The 19,997-nt window shown below is 42.3% G+C and overlaps 1 protein-coding gene across 4 annotated transcripts in view; it reads right to left on the minus strand.

The window, feature by feature from the left end:
- Positions 1 to 19,997, minus strand: part of SMAD1 (SMAD family member 1) — a 49,973-nt gene that overhangs the window by 11,277 nt on the left and 18,699 nt on the right. For all 4 annotated transcript variants that reach the window (XM_075500964.1, XM_075500966.1, XM_075500963.1 and 1 more), the window contains exons 2-3: positions 14,932 to 15,555; positions 1,302 to 1,559 (exon numbers count right to left, since the gene is read on the minus strand). In XM_075500964.1, the coding sequence (XP_075357079.1) occupies positions 1,302 to 1,559; positions 14,932 to 15,331 (658 nt within the window). In that variant the 5' untranslated portion in view covers positions 15,332 to 15,555. The remainder of the gene's footprint in view (positions 1 to 1,301; positions 1,560 to 14,931; positions 15,556 to 19,997) is intronic.

Here is a 19,997-nt window from a genome sequence, read left to right on the forward strand (position 1 = left end):
TAAGGCCACAGGCAACAAATCAGCCAATATCTAGAGAGTTTTCAAGATCTCTGGATAAGTGCTTTGCTCCTTTTTTTGTATTTTCCAAAAGCGAGCCTCTTTCCCTATTAGCGCAAGACAGACAACTGTCCAGAGCTAAGCATCAAGGACATCAGTATCTTGACCTCTCCTCTAATTCAATTTCTTCACTGCAGCTGCTGACTTGTCTTTATGGGCATGTGGACAGAACAGACCCTGATCAAGTGAACTTCCACAAGCCAGTGTTCAGGAAGACCTTGTTAGAGAAGCCTTTATCTCTGCTGGAAGAGCCCCAACCACACCAATCATTAAAAAAAAAAAAAAAAAAAAGACAGCTAGTTTTGTGGCAACTTTTCACATTTTTTAGAAAAGCCAATACAAACTCTCTTTCCTCCCCTCCTGCCTCTGGAAATTCAGTAGTCTTCACTCGCAAGAGAAAAATTTTAAAGAGAAACAACTATCATCAGCAGAAATCTATGGATGTTAATTTCATGTAATAGAAAACAGATTTTCACAAGTCTGCTGCTTTGTTTACACATGCCCTCCCTCAGCCCCCAAAGAAAACATGCAAACAGAACATCAGTAAGCATTTGTATGGAGTGCTTCTCCCAGCATTTAGATCAGGAAATCTGCCACAGACTGCTTCTGCAGTATTTTTATCCATCCGCATGTAAAGACCAAAAAAAGACAGCTTCACAGAATTTTCTACAGACATCAGTCACAACGAAAGGTTGTTGCTTCTTTGACTTTAGGAAGTAAAACAGCCTGAAGATTTCTTTTCAGGGCTTTAAGAAACTGTTTTTCAGTTGAAGTATATTTGTTTCTTGAAATTACATCATTATGTGAAGAAATTTTATTAAGTAGCAATATCATGATTCCCTTGAGAAACATCCTTCTTCTGCAGAACTAAAGCCTTGTGCCGAATTTATGATAATCTTTCCTAAGCAAGGATGATCTGTAGCATTACACTTCTTGTGCATTAAACACTATGCTTTGTGGGCTAAACTGTTGAACTGGTCCCCAAAACATTTTGAATCCCTCCCCCCACCCCAGAAGAGTTTTACTGTAATGTTTTAACTGTGTTTGCAAGAGGCACAATATTAATACCCTCAATATTATTACTAGACAAAACAATTACATGGTCTTTATTACCTTACATCTCTCAGCTCACTATTGAACACAAGTGTTGGCTGATAATTTGGTATTACTAAGCAAAAAAGTCATGAAACCAGTGACGTCCAACCACATTCTCCCTTCTGAAGAGGAACCGAAGTTGACTGTACCTGGCATCTGGAAAGGACTTCCCGGGTCTGAGCTGGTTGGAGAATGCGGGTAGGTGCTACTGCTGCTTCCAGGTGAGTTTGGATAGCTGCTGTTGGGCGAGTGGGGGAACGGGTGACTATTGGGTTGCTGAAAAGAGTCCGGGAAAGTAGCGTTGTGTGGCATGTGGGGCTCATTTTGTCCCAGGTTGCGGAACTGGGCCAAGAGGCTGTGCTGAGGGTTGTACTCGCTGTGCCTTGGAACCAGCACCGGAGGAAGGACTGGAAAGGGAAAAAGAGGGAAAAGCCACAGTGTTAGAGATTCAGTTCTGAAGGACTAGGCTATACAAGGAAAAAACCCCACATTCTTCCCCCCCTAGGGCATATTCACATCTGTCTTAAAAACAAGGCAGTCAAATCTAGGAGCACATGTCTAAGCAAGAACTCTTTTCCCTATATCCGGTTACTGCATAGCTTGAATTCATAGCGATCGTGCTAGCTACCTGGTTTGCCAGATGGGAGCTTGTTTTCACAGAGAGCCAGTGAAGAAGAGCCAAGAACAAACCGCAATTCTGTGTTTTAGTTTTATTCGCACAAAGAAATGCTGTGAAGTAAGCACGTTACAACGCTGACATGCAGTTCATTTTGCTGCACTTGTGATCCTGCTAATCACGTAATGGCCTGTAACCCAAAACCTTGCTAATAAGGACAGATATTTTTTCTGAAGACAATACTAATACTAATAGGCCTTGAACTCAGTCTGGTCCCAACAGCTGTAATTTTATTTTTAACCTGGACTATGTTCTTACAAGTTAGTATTAAACAGTTATTAACTCTTCAAGTCAGTTTACAAAATGTGCAATTTAAACAAAATTATGTAGTTCAAAAAAACCAACTGAGCAGCAATTGAGCTCCAACTATATGCTACCATGGGATCAGAGAAACAAACATCAGAAACTACTAGTCTTACCACACTCCCAAGGCCTCCTCACCAGTGGGGAAACAAAGCTCTCTTTTTAACTGGGAATATTAACATGATACCAGATACACTAAGACAAAAGAATCAGCCCTTTTTCCAGTGCCTCAGCTTCTATCTTTGAATGCCTCACAGCAAAGTCCAAGCTACTCAAAGGATTAAAGGCTAATCTTGTTATAGATTGAGATTTTTGGGTGATGGGGGGAAGAGGAGAGGCAAGGGCAGCGAGAGGGAGATCCGCGCAGAAAGTAGGGGAAGTGAAATAAAAAAGTTATTCCTCTCCACATCTGCCCCTCTTCAGCACCTCCATTTCCCAGCTCCATGGCCGAGCAGGACTGGAAGAAACCCCTTGCCTTCAAGGAAGGGTGCTGAAAAAAACCACAAAAACCAGCGAAAGCAAGCCAGGCTACCATCCCCTCTCCCCGAGACTCCTGCCCTGTCCCCAACACCTGGTGGGCACACAGAAGAGGAACAGGAGCATGTATACACGACAAGCCTATACAGACATAACTATCGCTCAGATTAAGAAAGGTGTTTCAGAGACAGCTGCTTCACCAAAAGGCTGAATTACAAACTAATTGCAAAAAAACCCATCTTCTTGCCAAGACAAGCAGGTTCTTCCAAGACACTGGGAGCATCTTTACTCTTCCAGCACTTTGCTTTTACAGAAGCATTCAGATACTTACGCGAGTATCTGAAGTCTGGAGTCTGAGCGTACCAGAACATCACTCAATGCGTAGACCAGGTCTAGGTCCATGTTTAAAATGGATACAAAAGGATGCCACACACAAAACTCTCCCTCTATTCCTAAAGAAAGTCACAGATTAACTAAAAAAAAAAAAAAAAAAAAAAGAAAAGCAGCAGGTTTCCCTTGCATATGCCTAAGAGAGAAATTAAGCCACCAGATTTTTGCCCACTAGTGGCATTAATACATGCAAAGTTTGATCCCAGAAATCTTCATTGAACATACACTGAAAAAAAAACCCCTCACTACTGAAATTAAGGCTGCCCATTAGAGTCAGAAGCAGGTTTTAAACATTTAATCTGATGTCTCACTTTCTTAGGGCAGCTTCACTGAGATTCCAACAGATCTGAAATATTTGAGGCAGATGTCACCCCTAAGTAGATTTGTTTAGATGTGAAAATTTTAATCAACTCCACTTTACAAGGAATATATGAAGTTCCTAATTATGGCATTTTTCGAAACAAAACACATCCATCTGCCATTCTATGGAAGTTCTCAATTGCAAAACACGCCAGGAGAAGCTGCTTCTCCATTGGCTGTGCAGACTGTCCCTGGCCTCTAATGCAACCATTCTCACATGTCACCGGAAAAAAACATTTTAAAAAAAAAGTTACTCAACATTCAGGTGGACATCACAAGTCCCCTCATTCACAACACGACAAATGTCAAACCCGATCTCTCCGAGTATTAGGATCTCTCAGAATTAAGCTTGTTCTGTTAAACCTAGCAGTCCTTTTGCAGTGACATCAAGCACTTATTTAATTGTCATAGCCAACATTTGCTGGGCTAATAAATTATCAGTGAAAAAAGTAACAATGAGATCATGTGTTAAAAAGTATTTTCCCTTTCCTGTCTTTATGATTCTTCCTTACTTTTCCCAGCATTAAAAACACAGCTTTCCTATCTCTTCCTTTCCTATGGATGAAGGTCAAACCATTAACTTTTCTGAAGTTAATTTGTGCAGAAAGTACATCACTTACCTTTCCCATCCCGTACCTCACATTAAACAATGACACAAATGACATCACAGGAAGCCACACGATTTATAGCATTTTAAAATAGCAGGAGAACAGGATATTTTCTGTATGTTTTCTGTAATTAAAATAAAGCAGTACCAGATTTTCCCAAGGTATATACGCATGTTTTCTCCCATTGGGCAGAATCACGGGTGAAGTTTAGAAGGACTTGAAATAAGAACAAGTCTCCTCTTCCCAGCTCTCCCTCACGCAAACCTACACGTTTTGTCCCGACTACTTCAACCTCAATGATTAAATGCCAACTTCTTCAAAATACACATGGAAAAGGGGGAAGGGGGAAAAAGAATACAACTGGTATTGATACAGCACAAATAGTCTCAAAAATATAATTGCAGAATTTTCTTTGAGTGCTGCCCCTAATTCACATCCTCCCTGCATACATACAACCTTAATGAGGAGGAAAAGCCCTGAAAGGCCACGTCAGGTGGGACAGAGACTACAGTGCAATCAGTCCAACTCCAAGACAGTCACTCACTGCCATAACTTGATCTCTCTGCAGCTCACGGGCTTTTTTGCAGGCTAGTTGCTCCTACGGGAGTCACAGAGGACTTTCACATCTGAATGCTGTTCATTCAGGAGTGAAGACATGAGCAGGGACCGGGCCCTTTGCAAGTATGGAAGGATGCCAGGAGTTCAAAATGTAAAGGGGGATGCATACGCTTCTTGCTCCCCTCGCCCCTGTGTAAGGCGCTGAGCTTCTCGTCAGGTTGCAGACCTCAACCATATGGAATAACAAATTACTGAGGTTCAGTGCAGCAGGGGAGGAGGCTGATCTCTGTTGCAGCTGCCAGCTCCAGGAAGAGGTATAATTGAAGGGGAGAAAGCATGAGAAAGTTATTCTGTGCTAAGCCAGCACACCTGTTGCTATAAAACAAGGAAGCAGTGCACATCTTTGCTGTGCAATCTCCGCAGAACACTGCTCTAACAGTTTGCAGACAGAATTTCCCCCCTTCCTCTTTACCTTTTCTTCAGCAGAAGGGAACACAGATACAAAAAAAATAACATATTAAAAAAATTATCATTGTTTCTATTCAGCAGGAATGCATATATTTAAAGGAAACATACTATTAAATATACTGTTGTCTTAAAAAGCTACTGCAACAGATTTGCAAATTCAACCTCATTAAAATGGTTAAAACCAGTTAATGGTGCAGAACCACAAGTCATCCAACAGCTTGGTTTCTGTACTTTCTCAAACACCAGATTAAAACGTCTTATGGGCTACACCGTGGCTAAATTTTGTTCCAAGATTTTGTGTCGATGTGGACCTGGAGTCGAGAGTTAACACATTACTACTAGCAGTAATGCTACTAGTAATGGTTGAAGAGGAAGATAAACTACCTGGAAGCCAGGCAGGGTATGTTTGTGGAACTGTAGCTAAGAAGAGATCCTGTATCTGTCAAAACAGCATGGGAATTGGGTAGCTTGTTTTTACCATGCAAATAATACCCAGAATATGCCCGCACCAAACAAGTGGAGCTGTATTAAAGAAATTACAGCTACAGGGCAATTTCACCCACAGGGCTATTTCATCTAAGAGCCAAAAATGCCAAAAATATAGAAGATAGACCAAAGACAACCTGGCTGTTCAGATAAATGTTCCAACTAACCACACCAAGAAAGAAATGCTTTTATGAAAATGTAATGGTGGCCTTTGAAGAAAGCTACTGATCTCTACTCTATGTCTCTCCAGCATGTCATCCTGTTCTTCAGAAAACGAACAGGTGTGCTGTCCTAAAGATTTTCTCAGTTTTCTTTTTTGTTCTATTTTCACATTCCAGAGATAATGATTTTAGCAAATATAGAAAGTCTCCAATTTATAACATCTTTTTTTTAAAGTTTCTCTATTAAAAAAAAAAACCCTAATCCAAGCCAAAGGACCCGCTGTACTTTCAAAGTAGCATATTTTCTATCCAGATGGGTTTCGGTTATCTTACACAAGTCCAGATGACAGCTAGTTTCCCTCAAGGGCTCATTTTTTTTTTCCTCTCCTTTGCACGTTACATGAAGATTTGGGTAGGCATCTCTCTTTCCATGTCTGGAAATTGAAAGATGAAGTAATGAAATACAACAAGGGGCCACATATAAAGCAGACTTGGATCATCTTTCCTCGCCAAAGTAGATTCTACTTCTTCTGTGAGCTTTATAAAATAAAGAAAAAGATGAGCAATTGATGCTGCACTTTCTGCTCTTAAAAAGCATGACAACTCGCTTGACGTATGTTCTGTAGAAGGGTTTGTACAGGCTTTTACCACAACAGGGCCCTCAGCCTTAATGAGGACCTGAGGGCACTATCATTAGACAGTGCACTTTAATTTCCAAGCATCATATAGCTGTATTTTCATATGAATTTATGCAAAGCCGCTTATGTTTTACCAGAAAAATAGAACTGTGGGTTGGGAAGGAGGGAAATCCTCACACACCAGTTCATGCTATCTGGAAACGGGTATGAAAACATGGGGCGGGGGGAGGAACTTGCGGCTTGTACTCCATGCTCTAGATAGAAAATCCTGCAAAGATGAAGTTGTAAGAAAAACGAAGAGTTAGGAGAAGAAAAACAAACAAACAAACAAAAATAAACCCAACAAAAACCCCCAAAACACAGCAGCAGCATTAAACTAACAGATTTCAACCCTCCTAAAGGCTCCTAGCTTAATTTCCTGCCTTTGAGGCCACAGCAGCTGAAGTTGGCTGCAGGATCCTGGTGAGCAGCCCAGTCCCATGGTGGGAACAGAGCAGGTACCAACATATGCTCAGCTGTACGTGCTTAGTTTTGCTTGCTGTTTGTAGCATTAGAGAGTCACTGAAGCACGCTGACTGAAAGGTCTTGCCAAGATTTTGCTTATAGACAATAAAACGCGAAGTAGAAAGAAAAGTTTTAATGTCATTAGGTCTTCCCGTGTTGCCTAAAACAAGACTTGGCAAAACTGAATATTCTTTGACCAGAGGACAAGATCTCACATACAAAGACACTGACATGTCTACACTTAGGATAGAGTTTACTCTTGGTTAAAAAAAAAAAAAAAAAATTAACAGGGTTGTGGCAAAAGCAGTCTCTGAGGATCTAGCTACTTTATGTTGTTCCAACATACCACCTGGCTCAAGCAAGGCTGTGCTATTTGCTGTGGTAGCATGGCTTTGCTTTACTGTTTTCTCAAAAGCAGAAATGCCAGCCTTTTAGACTTTTGCTCCAAACCTATGTTCCAGTAATTGCAAGTGAAAAGGCTCAATAATAGCTATTCAGCAGCCTGTTTTGGGTGACAGAAGGACAACCATGCCAGACTTTCTATTCCCGGAAAAAGCTGAGAGCTGTCTTGTTTTCTCAACTCTTAATTTTATTTTGCAGTTTCAGTAGACCCCACAGCTTGATTTGTCATTTTACATAGTTACAACTGAAGACTGTATTTATATTTAAAAAAAAAAAAAAAAAGATAAAAAAGCAAACCAGTTGTGGCTTTACTGACTTTACTTTTACATCAGACATCTGGTCTGAATGCATTTGGCAAGTAATATTAGTACATTTCCTGCATTACAATATTCAGCTAACATTAGATTTTATTTGCGGATGCTCTGATAAGCTAACATTTTGATTAAACTGATGTTTGTCAAGGCCAATTTCAGAATTTAGTACCAATTGTATGCACATTGGTGAAGGAGTTCTTGAAAGCAGATTTGGGGGAGAAGCAGTCCTGATACTGGAGGAAGTTACAGTGTGATAGTGTATATTAACTCAGACATTTACACAGACCAGAGTTCAAATTACCTGTACGAAAGCCACAGCCACCATCCTACTGAGCAGGTTAAAATTTGGAAGTCTGGTCTTTTAAGTCAGAAGAAACATGTGAATCTGGTTAATTTTAAAGGGAAAGAAAAAAAAAAAAGGACACAAGCATATCCTTCTTGACAACTTTTATCCCTTTATTGCAGCTCGTTTTTCTGACACGTGGTGAGGTTAGACAAGGAAAACCCTGCTGTTAGACCATTCCCTCCTTTCTGCCTCCTTACTTCAATTCCTCTCCCCCAGGTCGGTGCTGGTGGGGAGTTTTAGAAGCAAATTCTGCAAAAATGAAATGAAGAAAGTTTTATACTACTTGCCAAGCAAACTGACAGTTGCTTGCTATTTTGGGGAACCATCCTATAATTGTGCCCACCTGTCGTAGCATGCTATTTTTAAAGTTACGCCCAACAGCAGCATTACACAGCAATACAGCAAAACTTCTCAGCGATGACGCTCTCTGCTCCCTCACCCCCAGCCTGCAGAGGTGCAGAAATCCTGCTACGGAAATCAAGCGGGGACAAGGATTTTTCTAACTTGGTTCTATATATTAACTCCAAAGGGATGCACCGGTTTTCCGTTCCCAGCTTTCCTTTTGCCTTCGCTCCCCTGGCCCCTCTCCCCCTCCCGCTGATGCCTGGTGCTGTGGGAGTCGTGCCGGCAGCTGCTCCGCTGGGCTCCCTCCAGCCCGGGCCATCAAAGCTCTTCCATCTGGCCGGAAACGGCGCGGAGGCTCTCACGCCGACCCCAGTTCTCCCAGGTGCTGGGGGGTGGGAGCCACCAAGCAAGCCCCAGGACCCCAAAAAGCCCAGCCAGGCAAGCTCGCGGTCCCAAAGGGACTTGCCACATACTCCCAACTTTTCTCTCCTGGCTCCAAATTTGATCTGGACAGACTCACAGCACCTGCCAATTCGACAGTCCCAGGAGCTGCGTTTGAACCCTGCCACTTGCCGAAAGCGGCATTAGCGATCCAACAGGTGACCTGCTGCAACAGGCAGCGTCAGGTTTGAAGCACAGGGGGAATATGCCGTGATGGGTTTTTAAAGATCCTCTTCTCAATTTAGCCTCTCTAGAAACAGTTTGGGGATATTAATTTTATAGGTAGTGATCCTAGGCCGGCCGAGTACAGGGGGATGAGACAGGGATGATAACTGACCCATTTCATTTTCCTGTAAAGTACCTAGAGAGCGCGAGCGCTCCCAAGCATGACCAGACCAATATACACAACCAAACATCTGTGTGATTTCAAATGGCATTAAAAAGCTTCTTTAAATATGCCTTATTTTTCTTTGACTGAGGACCAGAGCTGCAGCGCTGTACAGGGGAGCATTCAAGGAATATTTACTTACAGGACTGTGTGAGTCTAAACCTGCCTTATCCAGGATTTCCACCATTTCAAGTTTCTTTCTGCACCTCTGGTGCCTGCAGTAGGTGTGCAGCCTTACGGAGACTCACTTAGAGCAAACAGCAGAGGAGATCAAAGACAAATATGAAAACAATCAGGTTAAAGTCATAGGCAAGGAGTCCACGCCAGGAGCAAAAACAGCACAACACACCTACTGCTCTCCTCAGAGCCTGGGGACCTGGCCTGTTCTTGTGGCAAAAAGCAGCTGTACATTTAGGTAAAACGTTTCTTGCCAAAACCAAGCTTGCTGAAGCAGACATCCACTTCGAATTCATGGTTATAATGGAAAGAAACATCACGATCTTTAGGCAGAATTCAACCATTCTGACAGTGTATTTGTCCGTGTCACGAAAAAGCAGCTGCTGCTCATCCCCCGATTTGGGTGGAACATGGGCACCATCAGCTTCATAAAGCCCCTTGATGTAGAGCAGACTGCAGCCAGCTCTCCAAAGAAGAGAAGCTTAACAGAGGAAAATCATCCAGCCTTTTTATCTACGCTTTATTGGTAATTGCAAAAAAACCTGAACCAGTGTAGTTATTTTCTGCCTCCAAGTGGCTGTGCTAATGGGCTGATCAATGCAACTAGAATATTTCAGAGGACAGATCAGCTGCTTCTGGACTTCTGGTGTTAGTACCCCCTGGCATTGCAGGCTTCAAGCACAGCGGAGCATCAGTAAGCACCTCCAGAAATTAATATTGAAAAGTTAACGACTGCATTTCCCAAGGCAGGTTTAATCTCACTCAGATCAATGAAGAGTAGGTTTCTCCCAAGCCTGACCCCTGAGGAGGTATCAGCAGATTCTGGATACTCTCAGGAGACAGCATGCAGTTGCGGGGAGGGGGGTAGCCATTTATATAAACACTCCGCACCTTCAAACACTTCCACATGTGAAGCATAAAAGAGAAGTTAATTCCTCTTTTGCCTCCTTTGTAACATATTATAAACTCAAATCCTCTTTAACCTAGCAGGCTGATGAGCAAGGATGCTTAGTAGAGGCAAACTAACACAATTCTGCATCAGATGGAACCGAGAGCTAGTGTTCACTAGCACTTTAAGAAAATTAAATACTCAGTTTCTTCATCTTCCTTCCTTCCCTTTAGCTAAGGCAAAAGAACTAACCCTCCTCCCCTAAAGCCACATTAGAGGTGTGATTTCTTATTATTTTTTTAATAGCAGTGTCAATTTAAGCACCTCTTCATCCTCCCTGCTCCCTATCCCATTCCTTTTGTTTTGCTGTTAGAGCAAATGGGATCCAGGCTCAAAAAAAGAATTTTTTCCCCCTAAATTCTGGATGACATCTTTCACCTGATCCCATTGACATAACTGAGGACAGAGGCAAGCAATAGAGGCTGTATCTCCACAGAAACCAAAGGAATAAAAGAAGGGAAGGAAGCATCTCAGGCAGGACTTCAAATGTCACTTCACACATTCTCTAGCAAAACCCGAGAGGTCATTTGTGGCATTTTCAGAGAGAGATGAGGAACATAGCGTTCACTTTCTCCTCACAGCCTCTACGTATGCTCTACACCTAATTATTTCTCAAGTCTTGATCATACTTAAGGATAGTCCCAAACCAGGTATGAGCCTGATTTCCAGGTATCTCCAAACCAAAAAATAAAACTGAGGAGAAAAAGCAGATTCAGCCAAGTGAGGACACCAAGTAAGTGTGCCAGTTTTTAAAAGGCATCAAATTCAGACCCTGCCCTCCTTAATTAAAAGCTTTGCTTTGCCTTGCCAAGGGAGAAATTTGACAGCCATTAACTACCCTGCACCAGAAATAATTCTGCACACAACAGACGTACGAAACAGCAGCAGTGAGCTACTGTAACACATCTCAAGGAGATACTTCTTCCTGGCAGTCAAGTACAAGGTTGTATTCCCATCCCCAGCGACAAAACAGCCTCTACTTTCTCCTCTCATTTCCCACCACCTCCACTCCTTCCCACACGTCGTCCGCAGGGCTGTGTTGGTACAGATGGTCCCGCAGCCACGCGGCGAGCCCCGGCGCTGCTCTGATCAGCCTGGAAGATCACACAGCAGGGAAGGGAAAAAGTGACTGTGATCTGGTTCAGCACGAGGCCACGCAAACAGCTGTGCTGGCGCAACACAGCGAGCAGGAGCTGTTTATGCACCCTGCCACGGATGGGATCAGGTCTCCATCGCCTGCGGGGCAGCTTGCTGATACCAGGCTGACCAAATGTCACACAGTCACAGGAAGGCCACCCTTCCTTGCCTCCACCCCGTGCCCCCGCGCTGCCTTGCCCCCATCTGACTCCACAGCGAGCAAGCCGAGGGCGCTGAGCTTGCCAAGCTAACCGTGCCAAAAAGTAGTTTTCTGTCTGTTCAGTTTTCTTGATCGACTCGCCGCAGGATCAGATAGGCATCCGTGCCTGCGCAGAGCCTCTAGGTCAGGGCAGGGATGAATACGGTACCACCACCTCACACCCACATGCCTGCCAGATGCCACGTTCCCCTCCTTGCACAGAGGCAGCAGCACAGCCTGCGCTCAAGGACACCTGGGAGGCTCCCTGTTTGAGACTGCTGATAGTTTTCCACCTCCTCTCGACTGTTTACAACCCGTTCCTATCTAGCCTGGCTAACAGAAAAATCTCTTGTTTGGATTCAGGTGTAGCTTTGTAGCTGGCAGACACACCACAGCGCGCCAATTCTCATATTTTCCAAGCTTATCTTCTCAAGCTAAACGGCAAGGATGGAAGAAGGTTATCAAGGTAGAAAATCCATGCATCCCTCTGGCACCATGAAAACTGGGGCGCATCCATAGCACTAATTTCCCAACATAGAGCATCACCTGATTTTACATATTTGAGGATTTACCACTATCTGTTCCTCAAAACTTATACAACACTGCAACAAAACGCACAACAACGAGCAGAATAGTGAATGTATAGATGCCATCCCATGCACGCACCTTATGCTTCAGCTCTCCAGTAACTGGATCTGCACAAAGCAGTTAAATACAGACCATGCTGTCAAGCAGAGCCAGAATTTCACGATGTACTTTGCACACAAAATGCGCATGTACGCAATCTGAGCTTCCAATTTTCTTTTGTCAAGAGAAAGTACATTTCTAACCCTCCTGGCTGCAATGATAGCCTTGGAAATGCAAACCTTGATATCTGCTCAAGTCCGTAGACTGTTGGAAACAGTGACTCATACATGAATTCCCACTACCCATTAATCTCAAAGCGTAAGCACTTATGCAGCAATAATGGTGTTTTAATGTCCTGGTAAAAATGGGGAAAAAAAGTTAGCACAATTTGGGAGTGACTGTCAGGAAATGAAGATAAAGACGACGCTTGGAGGACAGCAAGAACAAGGAAGGGACAGGAAAAAAGAAGTCATAAGTTACGAAGCACAGCTCTCCAAGCCAAACAGGAGTTCAGCTACCACCTGTTTCCAAAAGCCACGTTTTCCCACTCATCTCCACGCAATATCCCTCAAAACAACGGCAGATCTGTGGCTGACTAAATATAACACCCTCCTCCTTTATATATCCAGCCAGAGACCTCAGTAAAACCATAGTGGGCTTCAACCCCACTCTCGCACTTTGGCAAGCTGTTAACAGTTCAAGACATAACTTCAGTATGCATATAACATTGTACCTCCAGACCCTGATTCAACAGAGCACCTCAGCAGAAGTGAATACTGGCTCCTTGGCAGCAGCTACCTCCAGAACGTTTTAAGTGGTTAGAGCAGCACACTGAGCTTGTGAAAGACTGAATACTTCTGTCAGCTCTGTCAAACCGACTACAGCCCTAATGTTTACAAGAAAACTGCCCAGTTGCCTATTAGGCAACTGACCAAGAATATCTAATTTTTCCTGAAGAGGGGTACTCTCTGGACAAAAAGAGAAGCATTTTATTTCTACCATCTTCAACTTGATTATGTTACTGTTTTGGATTTTTTTTCCAGCAAAAATTCTGTAGCTACATGAATGTAGAGATTTTTCTCTCATCCAAAAACAATTAAAGAGCAATCCAGAATTCAGGCTTACAGTTAATAACTTTTTGCTCCGTTTCCCAAATACAAAATTCATAAGATGACTTAACGCCCAAACCCCAGCTTTCCAACCACTTAAACTACTTAACAGCACTCAGCTAAAATGCACATTTTAGTTAAACAACTTTCTAAAGTTTTATTCTGTTTTTAACTTGCAAATCTCATTGAAGTGACAGGACATTTACAAATACCTATTTTTAAATATGGTATAAATGGTCCAAATGAGAACGTTCTCAAACTCAGTAATTGTTTCCAAGATTAAAGCAAAATGAGTTAGAACATGTAATTTGACATTACAGTAACAGTAAAAGCCCGACTGTTGCTCAATCTGATGGAAATATCTAGATGTCTTTCAGGAATCTTAATTTCCAGTATTTTGGAATACTGAATGCAACAACTAGCGCAGACATATGCAGACAGCTAGCAGTACAAGGACACAACTATTTTACTATCCCACTTCTGCTTAACGTGGAATTGTTAAGAATTCTAACTTTATTTTTATTTTAAATTTTTTAAGAACTGTTTTTCCCTTGCAGAGTTCCTTTGTTCAAGCTTCTGCTGCATAAATACATACATTACGGGTATTACCTCTGCCATTCACATGATTTCCAAGTTAATACTAACACACCAAAGGGAAATATTTAACATCTAGATATGCACTATATGTTGCAGATCCAAGACAAATGCATTTTCCATCCACAGAAAAACAATCTTGCAACAATCTTACTTCCACTGTAGTTCTTAAGGTGTCCATGCCACTCTGCAGAGACAGCTTCACAGTTTATGAAATGCCTAACAGATGGACTTCCCAAATTTAAACCGGGGAAGTCTACCCACGCCTGCAGTGCATTTCTGCAGACGTCCCTGTACAACCTCACAAGTAGATGGAGAGAAGTGTAGATACGTCCAAGCGCATTTCATCTTAGTCCCTGCAAGTATTCCCTGATAATAAACTTGCATAAGTAAAATTAAGCACAGATTTATCAAAAAGAGGTTTGGCCTTTGAAGAGGAGACAGAGAGAATGGGTTGCACCTTAAAAAATGAAGTGGGGAAGTGCGTAACAGGTAAGCAAATTGTGCTTACCGAACAGCCGACAGTAAAACTTCACGTACAACCAAACATTGCTATCAACGCTTTAAGTTGAGGGGATTATATTCTGCTGTCTAAAATCATGGTCTTTTCAAAAGGCCAAAATTGTGGGAGATCCTAAAGACAATATTATCTTCTGGGGGATGAAGAAACAAAAGTGGTAGAAGTGAAATAATAGTTTGGAAATAATAAGAATACCACTACCGCAGTATGTCAGCATGCTTTTCATGCACAGACTGCAATAATCCTTTATGTTAGCTTCCAGTGTTTCCTACAGATTCACTGATCTGCACAATTCAGTGAAAAAAAAATTAATCAAGGGATAGTGGTCACCAACAAAACCAGGTGATACCAGGCCCAGCAGCTTAAGGAGTATACTAAGACTATGCCTCTGTATAGTGATAAAACATTTACACAAGTGGAGCATTCGTCATGTGAAAGGGAGAACTCCTAATTAATGCTTACATCCAGATAAATTGCAGAGGAAGAATCTGACATGTGCAAACAGCCACTTTTGCTTATTTAAGCTGATGAGTCACATGATTAATTGCCATATTTTGCATTGTTCAGATAAGGTGTAAAGGTACAAACAAGGAAGAACCTACCAGGACTCTCTACCCGCTTGTAGTGGTAGGGATTGATGCAAACCTCCTTCTGTTTTGAACCAAAGGGAAACTCGCAGCATTCCAGTGGTTTCAGTTCATGATGGCTCTGCAGGTCTGGCCAGCGCCACACTCTACAGTAAATTACATGTGGTAGCCCTTTCCGGTGTGAAACCTGAAGTCTGCCGTCCAAGGACCGAGGAATTGTGACACAGTTGCTGGGCTGACCAGGACAGCTTAACGCTTTTTCCAGCTCCTCCATAGCACCTTTTTTCTTCTTCAGTTTTTTCACTAATGCATCAACAGCTTTCTCTGCCCATTTTTCTTCTTCATCCCCCTGCTTCCATCCCAACAGCCTCTTGACTGCTGGGCTGGTGAAGGAGAATAAACTTGTCACATTCATGGTGACCCCACTGTGGCGATACCACAGAAGCAAGCAGGAGAGACTGTCCTGTTCTTCCACCACCAGCAGGGTACAGCAGGTTGTGCTAGTAGTCAAAAGCAGCCTGTATCAAATAATTCTGGTCCTTTCTCCTTCTCAGTCCTCCAGTCGCAGGAAGGCAGCGCTGACATCCCCTCTTGATGGACGCGACCTTCTCATTATTCTAAACCCTTCCGGCCGAGAACCTGCAGAAGAATATCAGAGGGAGAGAAAAAAGGGATTTTACCTTTTAAATTAACATACAGCAGTTAAAAACATCCCTCCCAACCCCCAAGAATGGTGTGACCAAAAACCAACCAATCACAAAAAAAACGACAACAAAGCATTGCCAGACTCCAGAACTGGACTCAAGGCACGTCTGATGAAGACTTTTAAGCAGCAGGGCCTGCTGCTGAACCCTGTATATCCCTCTCCCCAAAAGAGCCTTGAATATATGAAGTGATCACCCTTGAAAATAATGACACAGCATAAACAAAACCAAAAGAGGTTGGGGGGGGGGTGGGGTGTTAGCAGGAGGAGAGGGCAAGGGGTAGAGGTAAGTGGTGGGACAATTCCGCATCAGCTCAGTTCCCTCATCCCATTTGCTGTGTGGCCTCAGTGATTTTCGTGCCACGCAGCAAGGGGGACAGCAACTGCATTTGCCAGCTTCAAACAATACTTCTGCTCGGTGCCCAAGCATGGCCTCAGTTAGTACCGTGAGAAGCTCGATAGAAAAAGCCAAAACACAAGAAGACATGGCTGTATTCCCACACATACTCCACAGAAGGGCAAGGGTCCTATATTAGAAATGTAGTTCACTTTAAATCTAGCCTAAAACAGTCCCTCAGATTTCATATTTCACCTTTAAGTGTGAAGGGCACTCCCCTCTGCCTATCAGCTGTTGCAACCTTAACCAGCAAAACGTCCCAAGGAACTAGTGCCTTTTTTTTTTTTAAATTTATTTTAGAGAGCAACTGGAAACAATATGCCCCAACAGCACTGTGCTACCCAGCCCTCTCCAAACCACCAGTCATGCAGCTCAAAAATCACAGCACTAGACTTGTGCACACCACGATCTGAAACAAAAACAGTTCAGCTTCACCTCCGACTTACTTTGAGGAACAAACCAAAAAAAGAAGACAGGAAACTAGAAAGATCCTTGCCCTCACTCACCTCACATGAGAAAGAAAACTCCATCTCCCCACCCCACCAAAAAGCCCTCACAGCTCATAAGCAGACTGTGAGGGAAAGATATCATGAACTTACTTCACCGATTACATCCTGACCCTTCCCGTTGCAATGCCTGCCTGATGTATTCAAGGACACATGAAGGAGTGGGAAGGAGGAGGAAGTCCTGATAAGAGGATTTCAGATGGCACAGTGGTCCTCGAGTTGCGAGACATGGAATGGGGATGAAGCAATGGGTGAAGAGCAGGAGGAACTCCACATATAAAAAAGCCCCTGCTGTGGGCAGCAAGTTTTGTACTTGCCTGGGCTGGGAGCAGGCAAAAGGCTCTGCTGGGGGAAGCAGGAGAGACGCTGCACTGACAGGGAGGGGAAAATGAGACAAAGAGCACTAAACCACTGATTTTCAAACAGAGCATGAAGACAGACAGGAAACATATCCTGGACTGGATACCAACAGGTTGCAGAGGAAGGGGGAAGGGGAAAAGGATATGAATGTTTTTGTTGCAATCAGAAAGACACAAAAAAACCCCAATCAACCAGCACCATCAGACAGAATTTCATGGTTATAGTAAGAAAAGATTGCAGATCTTAAAATTGTAAATGCTATGCCACACTTACCCTCTTGACTATCATGCATTGTCATGGTTTCATAGTGTACCACTATATTGAAGTAATTTAAGCTGAAAACCATCCACTTGATTAAAATGTCACTAAAACAATTATCTAATTGCAAAGGTTCAGTTTTATTAGGCTGAATGCATAAACTACATTTATGTGAATAATGATTATGGACTAAGACACAGACCATGTCTACCTGCACTTCGTACTGGTACTTCCCATTCCTTTTATGCTAAGAATTGTATCTGAAATAATAATGTCAATGCAATGGAAGATTTGCATGAGCCTGGGGCAAATTTAAGAATTTATTTTGTTACCTGGGCATGTGCTATACTGTTAAATGAACTGAAACTCCATTATTGTCACTGACTGTACCCCAGTTTATCCTTATATGCACTGTAAAGTGCTCTATTAAAATGCTGTGCTAATTTAAGAACCATATTACCAGAACACCAGTACATGTGTTTCAAATGTGTTTGTAAGTAACAGAGTTATTCTCAATTCATATAGTCTGTATCTCAATCAATACTTTAAATATCTTTTTTCTTATCTTTCAAACAAAAGATACAAGTTCCACACACAAAAGTTACAAGTTCCAGTGGTATATCACCAAGTAATCAAAGCAAGCTTTCCACTTCACATCCATTTGAATTAAACAAAAAATATTTAAAAGACTTGAGTTGAAGTTCTAATAAAAAAAGGAAGTACAAAGTCTAAATCTCAATCCAAACTTCTTTCAACTTTGATAACAAATACAGACATGGTTCTACCTAGGCCTGACCCATTTCCACAAAGCTACTTTAAAAATAAGTGGCCAACCTCCTTACTGTCAAAAAGAAAAAAAAAAAAGTCCCATCTATTAAGACTGTATGTTTATCCCAGTGCCTGAAAATACAATCCTAACATGAGTCCAAGTAATCAGACCATCGGAACAGATTTTCCAAAGTTTTTGGATGAAATCCAGCAACATACACATGTCCCACTCCCACAGTCATACACTCCAAAACATATTTCACCATCACAATCAAAGGTAGTATCATAACAGCTGGCATCTCTGTAGCAACAACTGCAGCAAGAAATATGCTGGGAGCAGGAGTAGCAGCATTAGGTACAGTACTTGTAGATATGCTTGGAAGTAACACAGCTCAGCAGGACCTAGCCAGCCACCAGCCTCCAGCCCAGGGACTTCTGCTGAAGTCCTGCCTGCCCAAACAAAGTCTAAGCACACTCCAAGCCCTGAACAAGCCACAAGAGAAAGTAAAGGGGGGGAAAACCCACAGGCTGCTGTATGCTACTCACACGAAGCTCCAATACCAGTATTAAGCTAAAAAAAAAAAAAAAAAAAGGCAGCGTAGGTGGAGTTTTTTGTTTCCAAGAAGCAGCGAGCGCGTCCGCAGCGCTGAGCCCTTGCCAGTACATTCCGTTTCCCTTTCTGCCACTCTTGGTTTTTGCAGTGCATCATTTCCTGTATTACTTTTGCACAAAGTGGTCTTATCAGCTGGAAGTGCAAAATAAAGATTAAACCATGAGTCAGCAGATGACACAGTCCACATCTTTCTTCCCCAAATACACGTGCCCTTCTGGGAAAGTGGGAGTTAGTATTTCCAATAGCTGAGTGACCACCAGCCCTTGAAGGGTATGTTTATTCACGATGTACCGGTGAAACAGAAACCTAGGCCAAACAACAGGACACTCTCCAAAAGGCAGCCTGGAATCAGTTTAAAGAAAATTGAGTTGTTACCCACTTATCAGCCACTCTTTACACATCAGAACTCATGCACTTTTAATTATGCGTTCTGTCTGCTGATGGATGAGTCGGAATCAACAAACTTCTTTTAAATCCCAACGCTGCTTTACTTCTCTTCCTTCACTGCTGCTGTCTTTTGTGTAATCTTTGGACTAACATACAAACCTGGACTAACATACAAACCTGCACACAGCTTGTGAAAAGCCTATAAAAAAAAGTGAGCATTAAATATATAGCTGTTTAGCAAGCCTTGTATTTAAACAAGGTATTTAGGCAAAATGCCCAAGAGTGAAGTTCTATTTTTCTAGCCCTCAAAGAAGAGATAGTTACTCTGTCAGCAACACTAAGCAGACAGTAAAATATTCAATGAGACTGTTTTCAAATTCCCACAGGAGATCCCATAGGAAACTGTCCCACTTTGCATAAATGACTGTTTTTGGTGGGTGGAGAAAGGGTTAGGACAATTAGGTGATCCTCTCCCGGGGGCGGGGGGGGGGGGGGGGGGGGAAGTGAAACAACTCCTAGCCCAAGTTTCAGGCAAACAAGAAGCAGTTCTAACTCTTCTACTAATTTCATTATTTGTATTACAGGCTCAGTGATGCTGGCAAAAAGGATCCTATTAAGTATTTTTAATATATGCTTGGCACAGTTAGACATAAAAAGGGGCAGGAACCACAGTGAAGAGAATCTACATAATTGTTAATGGGGAAAACCGTCTAGTCTTTGACTACATTTTTAAAATTCAATTTATCTTATTTTATTCAACATACCTCCTTCCAGCATCCATTACTTATTGACAATATAAAGAAATAACAAGCAGAGAGATTTTAATTTGCTTCTTTAAAAATATTTAGTAATTTACCTTCTCTGAAAGACACATCTTTTCAGCAACTCATGTACTCAGTACAATATTTAGCCCTTTTTTAAAAAAAGAAGAAAGATCAGATTTTGGCATAGAAGCCAAGGAGCTGTCACTTTACTCCTGGAAGAACTATTTCCATGTATTACTAAAAAGCATGCAGTCTAAGCAGCTGTAATGTTAGAATGTGTTACAACAGATTGTGCACTAACTTCCTCTGGCTCCCTATTCTTGGA

Source organism: Mycteria americana, chromosome 4 (assembly GCF_035582795.1).
Source record: "Mycteria americana isolate JAX WOST 10 ecotype Jacksonville Zoo and Gardens chromosome 4, USCA_MyAme_1.0, whole genome shotgun sequence".
Taxonomy (NCBI): Eukaryota; Metazoa; Chordata; class Aves; order Ciconiiformes; family Ciconiidae; genus Mycteria; species Mycteria americana.